General features: G+C 47.4%; 1 protein-coding gene across 2 annotated transcripts in view; it reads right to left on the bottom strand.

Moving 5' to 3' along the window:
• Window positions 1-12,589, bottom strand: part of Sobp (sine oculis binding protein homolog) — a 170,685-nt gene that overhangs the window by 10,938 nt on the left and 147,158 nt on the right. For both annotated transcript variants that reach the window (XM_026787490.1, XM_005363583.3), the window contains one exon: window positions 7,531-9,459. In XM_026787490.1, coding sequence (XP_026643291.1) covers window positions 7,534-9,459 — 1,926 coding nt within the window. In that variant the 3' untranslated portion in view covers window positions 7,531-7,533. The remainder of the gene's footprint in view (window positions 1-7,530; window positions 9,460-12,589) is intronic.

Below are 12,589 nucleotides of genomic sequence, written 5' to 3' on the forward strand. Positions count from 1 at the left end.
AAAAAAAAAAGCCGAATCCACTAAAAATGGCATTTGAATTAAACCCAGAAAAGCAGGAAGAATGTGCCCGCATGCAATGACTTTTCCCAAATCTTCCATAATGGTACTTGGATAGCAGGCAATTACAGTATTCTATGGGAGATGATGGCTTTGGATCAAGCACTTAAAAATGGCTTATAAATATTTAAACTATAAGCATCTAACAAATCGTAACGACAAAGTTTTACATCTAACCACATGTGCTCCAAATATCTTGAAATTACTCTAAATATAGGTTTAAAATATCAAAAGGGCTTGCTGATGGCATGAAGAACTGTGCAGGGAAACTTAAACCTGACCATTCTTGCTCACACAACACCCACTTTGCACAATTGTGAAAGCATGTGCATATCGATTCCTTCAGAAAATGATCTGGTTCCAGTCCTTTACTGAATTTGTAAAATAGGGAAGGAAGGATAAAAATGCGGGGCTGCCCTTCTCTTCCTGAATGCAGCTTAGCTGCTTCACTTCTAGCTAGTTTGTTACTGTGGGTTGTCTCCAGAGTAAGACTGTAACATTTCAGAAATACTCGGAGAACAGGCAGCTGGGACGAGGCTAGCCTTACAGATACATGCTAGACTGGAACGCCATTCATGTTCAAGACAGTCCTTGGCTTGGGGAAGTGAGTGCCATGGAGAGACAGGGACTTTTAAATTGTGTCTTTGGACGTTAGGGGCAACTCTTATCAAATGAGCTTCTAAGTGTTTTTTTACCTTTGATTCTTTAAGCGCAGCAAACACCTCTTTACTTTCTGCTTTATGCAAATCAAAACACAGCTTGTCATTGGAGGTTTGAAGGGACAGCGATGGAACAACAGTGGGGACAGCCAAGATTGGATTTGTCACAGCCCTGACCCGGGGCTGCAGGGCATGTTGTTCAGTTCTGGGGCTTGCCTTCTCTTGTGGGGCTGTGCATTTAGGTAACTTCTGAGTAATTAGGTACACATTCAGGCACTATTTGAAAGCCTAGGTATTAATCCCAAGGTTTGTTGTGTAGTTTGCTTTTGCTCCAAATATCTTAAATAGCATTTTCTAAGTGAGCCTTCAATTATTCTGTGTTGGGGCTGGAGCCATGACTCCACGGTCAAGAATACTGGCTGATCTTCCAGAGGACCAGAGTCCAGTTCCCAGAACCCACATGGCAGCTCACAAGCACCTGCAATTCTAGTTCCACGTGAATCTGATGCTGTTTTCTGGGATCCATGAGCACTTGCACATGTGTGGTGCAAACACACACACATGCAGGCAAAATATCTTTACACATAAAAAATACATTTCTAGTCAGGCGGTGGTGGTGCATGCCTTTAATCCCAGCAGAGGCAGGTTTATTTCTGTGAACCAGAGGTCAGCCTGGTCTACAAAGCTAGTTCCAAGACAGCTAGGGATACACAGAGAAACCCTGTGTTGGAAAAGAAAAAAAGAAAAAGGACAAAAAGAAGGGAGGGGGGGAGGGAGGAAAGGAAGGAGGAAGGAAGAGAAGGAGAGAGGGGGGAAAGAGAGAGAGAGAAGGAAAAAAGAAAAAAATACACTTCTAAAACTTTTAAACATATTGTTCCCACCCTACTGCTGGCCATGCATTCTCAGTTCTGAGTTCGTTCTTCCTTTTTTCTCAGATCAGCACTATTCAAAGAGTAGCATTTGCTCTGTATGTAAACTGCCATCTGATTGGCCGCATTAAACACGGTCCATCCCGACCTGTTTACCTCTTCAAGCTGCTTTATCTCCTTGTCTGAAGGAATTGCCCTTATGCCTTTTGAGTCACCTAAAATAATCCACACACACATAAATGTACCTCCTTAGCATCCATCCACGTATGAGATGCACGAACATGTCAGTTGAAGGAGACAACATACCGTGCAGGACATGGTGCAGGGAAGAGAACAGCCTCCATCCCTTTGGTAGGATCTCTGAACACGGGAGTCTGGAGAGGGGAGGGTGCTGGCGTGGACATGCGTGTACACATGAGCTAAGTGTTCGGCGCTGGTATGTGTTTGGGCTCCTTAGACACCTCTGCCTCTCCCTAAGGCTTGTCTGCGTGGAAGGAGGTGTGAGTGACTGAATCATGATGCACAGGCAGCCACTTTCCGTGTGACAAGGGACTCAGTCATTACATCTGGTCATGGCACCTCGTTCCAAGGACCTTCTGAGCAACGGTTTTCCTTACTAATAAATAGTGAGTCAAATGTCTCCTGTTTTCCATCCCTTGGCCACCTCTCTCTTTCTCTTTGTGCTGGGGAACTGGAAAGAATGGCTACACCCCCAGATGTGCCCCTACAATGCCAGCTTCACTCCCTGCCCACGTCTGGGACTCCAGTCGGCCTGCTCCCTTGGTGTCAGTGGGGTTTTTCTATAGATGGCATCTCCCATACGGTTTAAACTTTGGAAATTCAGGCACTGGGGGAGTCTCTAGCTTGTACCCTCTTGGGTTCCTTTTCTCCTGTCACCACGGGCCCTCACTAGGTACCGTAGCTTTAGTTTTTCACACTGTGTCACTAAGGCAATCATTTAAAGGCATCAGGCCACTGTGACTTTGTGACATTAGGTTCATGGCAAAAGATTGCCAAAAATAAACCCGTGGTTTTAATTGGATAATTAACTCAGCTTTCTTGGAGCAACAAGGAAAACTCCCAGTTCCCGATATGGCTTACTAATGATGCAAGATAACCTTTCTGCCACTTGGGCTAGAAGATCTTGGAAACACTGCACTTTCAGGATCGAGGGAGTGGCTCCCTTTTGCAAGGTTGTGCATCAAATGTTTTACTTGTCTCAATTCAGTTCTAGCACTGCTCCAGTGACAGGCTTCATCGCAAAGCACTAGACACCTGCCCACGGGTCATCCCCACATTCCGGCAGAGCGTCGCTACACAGTATAGAAAAGCTGCACATTCGGGTCCTTCCTCTTGGAAGCCCGGATACTGAGGGTACAGGCAGCAGGAGTTCACTGGATAAGAAGACATTTCTGCGCACCATCTTGACGCTAATATTTCAGAAAGCGGAAGTAGTCACGACCAGCACTCACCAGTTCTGGGTGTATACGAGTCAACCTGGTGGCTCTCTGTATAGTCTCTCCTAGAACCATACAGTCAAGCGCTTACTGAGAGACAGGATGACTTTGAACTCAGGGACCGTCACCCAGTAAATACTTCTAATCATTAAATACTACAGCATAAACAGCTCAGGTCTGGTCTAAGAACGGAAGATGCCCCGTTTGTACCCATTTCCTCTCCTTTCCCTGTTGTTTTTCTTTAAAAGTGGGCACCCATGTATTTGACACTTTTCCTCTTCCTCCCAGACAGCCCGCTCTCTTGAACTTCTCAGTATGAGAAATAAAACTGGCCACGTTTTCCCCTCCCCCTTCCCCGATGAAGCTAACCCTATGCTGTGGAACGGTGATTTCAGGGGTGTGATGTCACACCATGACCAGATGAAGCTCCAGGAAGCCCAACAGACATGACCCTCCTCCAGTTTTCTCCAGATGCAAAGGGTAGCTTCTGCCGCTGAGCAGGGAGGAGCAGTTCTAGAACCGTGTAAGAGATTGGAGAGCCACGGGGGGTGGGGTGGTGAGTGGAGCTGTGTGGCTCTTCTGCTCCAGGAGAACAAGGAGGATGGCGGTGGAAGGGTTACTCCGGGTCTTCATTTTCTCATTGATTACTCTGTTTAAAAATATTTTGGAAAACCGAGAAATGGAGAATATTTGCTTGGAATATTTTCAAGAATTGACACACGGTCATTCTGAACTCCCTGATGTACCGATTACCGTAAACAAGTGTAAACTGTAGAAATCTGGAGAATGTATGAGTGCAAACAGCTATTTACCAAGCTCCCAGACAACAACAAAGAGGAGACCAGAAGAGTTTGGACACTATTTATACATTGTTTTCCTTATTATTTAAGTTTTTTTTCCCCCCTGGCTACCGAAGCTGTAGGACTGGTATCCAGAGTTATAAACAATGGAGATTAAAGGGAGTTTACAACCTTTTAAAAATCTTCAACTAAATTTAACCAGTTTTGCACCTAGGAGAAACATCTGCCCACTGAAATTATTTGTAGCCATATGAACAAACAAGAATGAATAAGGTCAGGAAAGCAGGAAGAGAATAACTTCAAAATGGGAGAGGTAGGACGCTGCCATTTGCAAATATATATATCAAATGTTAGATTCTTCAAAGGCAAGTGTGGCTGGCTTGCTGATTTCAGAACATGCCCTTTAAGACCGGGGTATGGTATGAAACAGGTGAACATGGGGGAAAGACTGAAAAGCACTGTATAGTTACAGACCTCTGAGAGCCGCCCTGTGAGGCATGACCAAAAGAGTGTGGGCCAGTCTCACCTGCACCTCACTGCCTGTCCAGTCGCTGTTGGGTGTTTGTGTGTGTTATACGGGTACCAGAGGTTAGCGTATTTCCAATACTATCCCACCTTATTTTTTGAGATGGCAACATTTGCTTAACCTTAGGACAATTGATTTAGCTACACTGGGTGTCCTGCAAGACCCAGAGATCCTCCCATCTGTCTCCCACTGCTGGGATTACACGTACATATCATGGCGCCTCACTTTTTACATGGGTGCTTGTGGAACAAGCACTTCATCCTCAGAGGCATCTCCCCAGCCCTTGTTTTGTTTCTAATGCTTTTATTTTGGCGTTAACTTGTTGCCAAAGTGTGTTTATTATTATGGCAGAAAAGCTACTTACTCCTTAGTGAATAGATGTCTTTCCAGTTTCCTCCCCCATGTGAACAAACTGAGTTCCTGAAGGTGTAGGGACCGAAACAGTACCTCCTATGCCCAGGAAATCAGAGAGAAAGAGTGGATGATTATAGCAGGTGGAGGTTGTGTGGGGAGGTGACCTGGGACCAATAACCTCCAGGGAAGGATGCTGACTCCCTGGAGACATGGTCCCCCTCCTTAAATCTCTTTCTCTGCTTCCTCTCGGCGGCAGCCCACAAAACCTGTTTCTGACTTTTAAAAAGCAATGCAATTTCTTCGGGGGACCCACCATACACAAGAGTTAAGAGGTAATTTGGTCACACCATCTTCTAGACTCGGCTACGGCCAAGTTAACATCTTTAGTGCTGTTGCTGGTCTGCAAACAAGACTCTAACCTAGTTACTCACCCAAACGGCTTATGCTTTTAACGATCTTTCCATCTTTAGCTAACCTATAGGGCAGCGTCCCTGTTCCTGGCCTGGTCAGTTCTGACTGTGGTAGCCATGTCCTCTTTCTCCCTCACTCTTCCTCTCTTCCTTGACTGTGTGTATATGTAAATGATTCTTCCCAGGACTTTCTGAAGGTTTTTTTGTTTTTGTTTTTTTGTTTTTTTGCTTGTTTGTTTGTTCTGTCACAAATCAACCTGTCACTTAAAGCACTGTCAAGCAGATTAAAATAACTGGGGCATTTTCAGTTGAGGTACCTGTGAGAAAGTTCAGGCCACCTGTCTTCAGACTGCAGAAATTGTACAGCTAATCGGGAAGGAATGGTGACCTCATTTCTGGTGTTCTGCTCTACTGGCAAAGCCACCAGTAGAAAAGGAGACCCCAAACTATGGTGGCAGAGAAAAGATTCTCACACTAGGCAATAAGCCTTCTGCTCTGGTTCAGGACTTCCATTCAAGCCCCTGGCTGCAAGGGAGGTGCCCATGTCCCCACTAGGAAGCAGCAGGTTGGTGGTCTAGGACTGTGTTTGTGGAGGGAAAAACAAGAATGAAAAACTGGGGAAACTGGTACGTAGAGGCTTGCCTTGCTTTGCAGACTCTCCTCCCAGGCAGTTAGAGGATTTTTATCAATGCAGTGCTGGAAGAGCCTTAGCTGACTCTCCTGCAGGGTGTTACAGGAGACTGAGTTCTGCAGTTCACAGCTTGGATTTGAATCACATCTCTGCTCACAGGTTAGGTAATCTTGGTCGTGTCCCCCAATCCTGTTTCTCCACTAAAAGAATGAAGATAATTGTTCTATGAATCTACAACGACATACTAGTGCTAAAACACTCAGGAGAGCCTGCACAGAAGTGTGGAGAATACTCTTTTTGCCTCCCCTTGCCAGGCTCCTTCCTGCCTGGGTTACATATCTCACTTCAGGACTTGAGGCAGCCCAGGAGAACATTCTTTTGGGTGTGTGTCCCCAGCCCAAAGAGGGAGCAGTGTTCAAGTTAATTGCGGGAGAAGTGTCCATATCTCTTTTCCTTTTCCTAAATGGTTAATAAACAATGGAAGTTTTAGCTTCTTGCCTGCTTGGGTAGATGGAAGAGCTCACATTCTGTGTTTGGGTGGACAGGCTTGGAATCAACAATGGAACCCATTGGCCAGCTCTGACTGAGCAAAGTTCTCTAACAGCTTCCTTCTTGGCAGTGTGCTTCCAATGCCTGCTGTGGTGGTTTGAAAGAAAATGGTCCTCAAAGGGAGTGGTGCTATTGGGAGGTGTGGCTTTGTAGGAGCAGGTGTGGCCTTGCTGAAGGAAGTGTGTCACTGTAGAGGTGGGTTTTGAGGTCTCCTATGCTCAAGCTTTGTTCAGTGTGACACTCAGTTCACTTCCTGTTGCCTGCAAGTCAAGATGTAGGACATGGCTACTTCTCCAGCACCTGCATACCACCATGTCTCACCATGATGATGATGGACTAAACCTTTGGAAATGGAAGCCACCACCCCCAATAAAATGCTTTTCCTTTATAAGCGTTGCCATGGTCATGGTGTCTCTCCACAGCAACAGAAAACCTAACAAGACACCTACTTAGTACTGGCTGGAGAAGTCACTACAGTGGCTCACATATGGTCCCCACCATCTCACAGTAGCCTTGGACTCGCCCTCAGTGGCTTAGGATTCAGAGATCATATATGGTCAGAGATGAGCCCCTCCCACTTCATCAGGATCTGTATGTAGAAGTGAGAAGCACCAGCTCAGGGACTGAGTCCAAAAGGGTTACACGGCAGATTGGGAGGGAGGCTAGTTTTTAATTTTTAGCCCACAGATGGGATCCTATGGTTATCTGGACAACCTAGGATGACAGTCGGTTAAGCAGGCTCCCAATGTTTGCCCACTTGATGGGATCCCCGTCACTTCAATACCACCCCACAACCACATGACTAAACATTAAGATTACTCAAGTAATCTTCCCTCCCCCACCCACTTTTCCAGTGGGGTAAATTAGGTATAAACCCGAGAAGAAGAAGAAGAAGAAGAAGAAGAAGAAGAAGAAGAAGAAGAAGAAGAAGAAGAAGAAGAAGAAGAAGAAGAAGAAGAAGAAGAAGACAAACATGTAACAAAAGCGTGTGTTTTCCTCTCGGGTTCAAGGGCTTGAGTGATCGTGGTTCTTAAGCTGCCTCTAGGCTGTAAACCGGTAATGGTGTACTAAACACTGCCAGGTGTCAGAGGTGCTGGATAAGTACAGGGTGAAAGAGGTAAGGGACAGGATTGTGATGGCTACATCTCGCCTCCGCCTTCTAAGAAGCAAGGCGAGGGACACTGGCTCTTGGAGGAGTGCCCAGGTGGACATACAAACCTTTTACTTATTCTGGTTTCTAATTCGGAGGCACCTCCTTTTGAGCGGTGGCTCCAGGTCCTCGGGGCCGGCGCTGAGCATGGGCGAGGAGATGACACACGGTGCCATGGCAGCCTTCTCCGTGGGTTTTGGCACAGGCTGGATCACGCAGCCGGTCTTGGGCAGCATCCGCAGAGCATAGGCGTGGTCCTCATCCGCGGGGTTATTGAGGTTTGGGTCCGACTTGTCGCCCCCCGCCAGGGCCTCCTCCCCCCTCAGCTTTTTGGTCGCCTCCCCATCCAGGTGGCAGTTGGAAGCGCAGTTATTCTCCTTGACCGACTCCAGCTCGTTCACCGAGGGCTCCTCGGGCGACAGCAGCTTTTTGGGTGGCACGGGGGGCGGTGGTTGCTCCAGCGGCGGATCTGCGCCCTTAGCCTCGGCCGGGACGCTGCGGGTGCCGTTCACGATGACGTTGCAGGCGGCGGCAGCCTCGGGACCCGCTGGAGCGCCCGGGCCCGGGTCGCCGGCGGCGGGCGGGCTGCAGTGGCCGTCCCTGCAGCCGCCGCAGGTCCTCCGCTCCGCCGCGCCCGGCTCGCGCTCCGCCTTGACGTGCGCGTGCAGCGCGCGGTGGATCACGTTGTGCAGCCGGGAGCGGTGGCCCACTGTCAGGTCGATGACACCATCCTGCGGGCCGTGTAGCACGCCGGCGAAGCCAGGATGGCCTCCTGCACCCGCGGGGCTGCTGGCACGCCGGGTCAGGTCCACCACCTCCCCACGGCCGCGCTCTGAGGGCGCCAGGCTCAGAGCTTGGCCGGAGCTTCCAGGCGGCGAGTCGGCCGACTTGGACGAGCCCTGTTTGGAGTCCCGCGGAGACAGGGAGCGTCCCCCCGACTTGCCTCCCGCTGCTGCCGAGTCACCTGGGGCACTCGGAACGAAGCTCTCCCCGTTGCTCGAGAATCCGTTTGGGGGCTTGGAATCGTTGACGTGGGGAATGGGGATAGGGATAGGGATGGGCACCGGCAGGGGCACGATCACTGGGTACGGCACGAGTAGCGTAGGGGGCGGCACCAGCGGGGCAAGCGATGGCAGCCCGAAGTTCATCATCTGGGGCACCGGCATCGGGCCGTTTGGCATCATGCTTACCGGAGGGAAGGGAAGGCTGGGCAAAGGCGCGCCCGGGGGCGGCGGTGGCAGTAACCCCGGGGGGTTCCCAGGCATGGTAGGGGTGCTTGGTGGGTGGATGTGGGGTGATAGCATGGGCCTGTGCATGGGGCTGGAAGTGGGGCCCAGGTTCCTGGGGCCACCGGGCGGAGGCCCAATGCCCGGGAGTATGGGATTGGACAGGGGGCTGTTGGGGTTGGAGGCATGATGCGGCGGCCCACGAATGAAGGGCGGGCGGATCTGCTGTATGATCTGCTGCTCCATGAAGATGGGCAGCGGCACCGGGCCGCGGTTGGTCATCACCATGGGAGGGCTGCGAGGTGGGACGCCCAGCGGAGGTCCGATGCTAGCAGGTGGCTGGACCGAGACAGGAGGGATATTTGGAGTCTCGCTGATGGGGAGGGACTTGGGCACTGGCGTGGGGATTTTAGTGACAGCGCAGTTGGCAGTGTCAGATGGAGAGACGGTGGTGGACGAGGATGGGCCAGGGCCCTGGCTTTGGCCAGCTGCAGTCACCGGGGAGGGAGCCTTCCTCCGAGCATCTGTTAGCGGGATATTCCAAGAGTCTGGAGTGAGCAGCTGCACCCCGGTGCCTTCTGCTTTACTTTCCATGTGAGGATGTAACGTGCTGCACAGCCCAGCTGGAAGATTGGCCTGTGTCTCTTTGTAGAAAATGTCCATTTTGTATTGATTGAGACATTTTGCACTGCAGAACTGAAGCCTTCTTTCCCCGTCCCCAAAATCCAGGTATTCTTTTGTATGCCTTATGTGTTTACACCAGTCACACACCTACAACACAGCAATAAAAACCACAACAGGTAAGATAAGCTTTCTCTGCAGATGGCGTTCATGTTTCACATAAAGGCTCTTTCAAACTTTATCATAATTTGTCGAATAGTTGGAGGGGTTCCTTTCAGAAGGTAAGTTTCTGAAATGAATGCTTTATAAATAGGATCTTCAAAATAGCAACAACCACAGTCTCTCCTTTTTTCTTTAAAAAAAATGGTATTAACAGTGTGAAAATGACTTGAAGATGGTTCTAACAAAACAGAGTGGACCTGCTCAGTACACTTATCCAGTACACCTGACCGGTACATCTGCCCAGTATACCTGCCCATATACTTACCCAGTCCACCTGCCAGTCCACCTGCCCCAGTCCACCTGCCCAGTACACTTACCCAGTACACCTGCTCAGTATTACTTACCCAGTACACCTGCTCAGTATACTTCCCCAGTACACCTGTCCAGTACACTTCCCCAGTACACCTGTCCAATACACCTGCCCGGTACATTTCCCCAGCATACCTGTCCAATACACCTGCCCAGTACACTTATCCAGTACACTTACTCAATATTTGCCTTCATAGTTTTACTTACTTATCAGGTTCACTGGAAACAGACATCTAAAAAATGCTGGAAGAAAGTAATCTCTAGAGAGCTCAACGGTGATGCAACATAACCTCTTACTATTCCCCTTATTTATGTAAAGTCTCTGTGCTATAGACCGCATCCAGTTCCATGTTGGAAAGGGTGTGCTGAGCTAACCAATAGCATAGAGTGCCGGATACCCTCATGTCTGGATTCCAAGGAGCAACTTGGACTTCACCATGAAGTCTGTGTGAGGTTTAGCTCTCCCAACCTGTGATGTTGCAGCAAGCTAGAATTATTTTTTGAGCTGTTTGCCCACTCTTTCTCAGCAGTCAGAATTTTTGGTGACATTCCTTGGCAGGCAGCCTTATTTAACAACTTTTCAAACACCAGAGAACATTTTCCAAAAGTTGTTATGGCTTCCACCCCACCCCCCCTTCTACTCCTGGCAAAAGAAGGATATCACCAAATTTATTTCAGAGCTGGGCTGCGGAGCTAATTAAAGACTCAGAGCCTTCCCAATTGGAAATCAGTAGACACCAAAGTTCAAAAAATAGTCATCTCGGCTGCAGAACCCATTACTTTGGAGAAATTATTGTGATTTCATTAACACATTAATTTTGCAACACCATCAGCTCTCACAGATGGTGAAGACATGATCTACAATTCAAATATGACTCTTGTTTGCACAAATGTCTTCCCTTCATATGGCATTTTAAACAAGAATGAACATGAGTGATCTTGCCATCGCTATAAACAGATAAACAGATGTCAAAACTTTCAATAGTTCCTCCAGTGCCTCACTTTTCTTGACAGAATTTTATACACACAATATTTTTCTCTTTCTTCTTCTTTCTTTCTTTATCGTTTCCATAGCATTCAAGCCATACAGCAGCGGAGAAGGAATTGCAAAATTCAGCACCATTGCGAGTTTATGGCACTCTTTCTTCCTGCAATGGAGCAGTGGTTGCAGCATTGTTCTAAATGGGACCTCAGGTTTGAAGGGTGTTTGTTCTATTGCTGTGCGCATGCATGCGTGGATGTGTTTTTAATGATTACAAACTGATAATAATTAAAAGATGATAAATTTTAATAATGATTGGTCACATAAACAATGCACAAACAACATATGCTGGGCATTTGGTTACACATCTCACTTAACTCTCAGCTTCCCTTGCTTGTAAACTGTGCTGACATGCTAGCATGTGATTGGGGGCAGATGTGGTGGGGCTGCATGTGCAAAGCCACTCTCCCTTCTCCATGTTTTGGGTTTTTTTCCCACTGGTGCTTTTGGTTGATAAACCTGACCGTGTGAGACTGAGTCAGATGTATGCTTTGGCACGCATTAGGTTTTGTTTGTTCTTCCCAAAAATCTGAGACTAGAACACCCGTGAGTGGGCTTTGGTGGTAAGGGAATTACTTCAATGTAGCTATCAAAATCGTTGCCTCCATTAAAGTGGTTGAACCATAGTGATGGCAGTGCTCATATGTCCGTCCCTTCACTAGCAGTGTTCCAGGGCCCTTCTGGACTCGAGGGGATAGTTTTGTTATCAGTGAGATGTCCATCTTGCAGGTACATGCAAAGTTGCCTCTGATGAAAAGAGCCTCAAAGACTATATCAGACCTTCACATTTCTTATCTAGATTAAGGTGCAAACTGTTACTGAAAACATGGTGTATCCATTTAAATAAAGTTAGAGCCTGGTATAATGGCATACACCTTTAATCCCAACCTTTGGGTGGCAGAGGCAGGAGAATTTCTGCGAGTTCAAGCCCAGCCTGGTCTACATAGTGAGTTCCAGGACAGCTAGAGTTACAAAGTGAGACCCTGTTTCAAAAGAAAGAAAGAAAGGAAGAAAGGGAGAATGAAAGAGAGAAAGAAAGAAAGAAAGAAGGAAGAGATAATGAAAGAAAGAAAGAAAGAAAGAAAGAAAGAAAGAAAGAAAGAAGAAAGTTACCATATAATCATGCGGCATTTAAATTTTGTTGTGAAATGAAACTACCGCAGAGAAAGCCTAAAATATAAATGTATAAGTTTGAAGTGAGGGACCGAACAATTTCTTTCTTCATGAACTGAAAACTCATCCTCGATGAATTAAACTAATTAAAATAACACGTGACTCTCCTGGCACGTGTCCTTTGGATCTTACTCTTTAACAATAATCGGGAAGAATTTTATGAAATCATTAATTGGTTTTTAAACTGCCAGATTGATTTTTTTTTGCCTCCAGAGGATCCATGTTTCCTCAAACTAGATAAATATTTTTCAAGTGGGGTGAAAAAAACATAATAATCTAAGTATAATGTAACAGTTCTCCCTTCCCACCCTCCACTTTTCCTAGTCACTGGTGAATGATGCTCACAGACCGTCCTAATTATCCAATGAGAATTCGCCATCACATTTCACCCTTTCCAACAGAAAAATAATCACAGACATCAGAAACAAAAATCCACTCTTTTCAAACCTTTCCATCAAAGCAAAGCAAGGGCCTTGTGCTCGCTCTTTCTCTCTCTCTCTCTCTCTCTCTCTCTCTCTCTCTCTCTCTCTCTCT

This window comes from Microtus ochrogaster, linkage group LG9, assembly GCF_000317375.1.
Source record: "Microtus ochrogaster isolate Prairie Vole_2 linkage group LG9, MicOch1.0, whole genome shotgun sequence".
In the NCBI taxonomy this organism is placed as follows: domain Eukaryota; kingdom Metazoa; phylum Chordata; class Mammalia; order Rodentia; family Cricetidae; genus Microtus; species Microtus ochrogaster.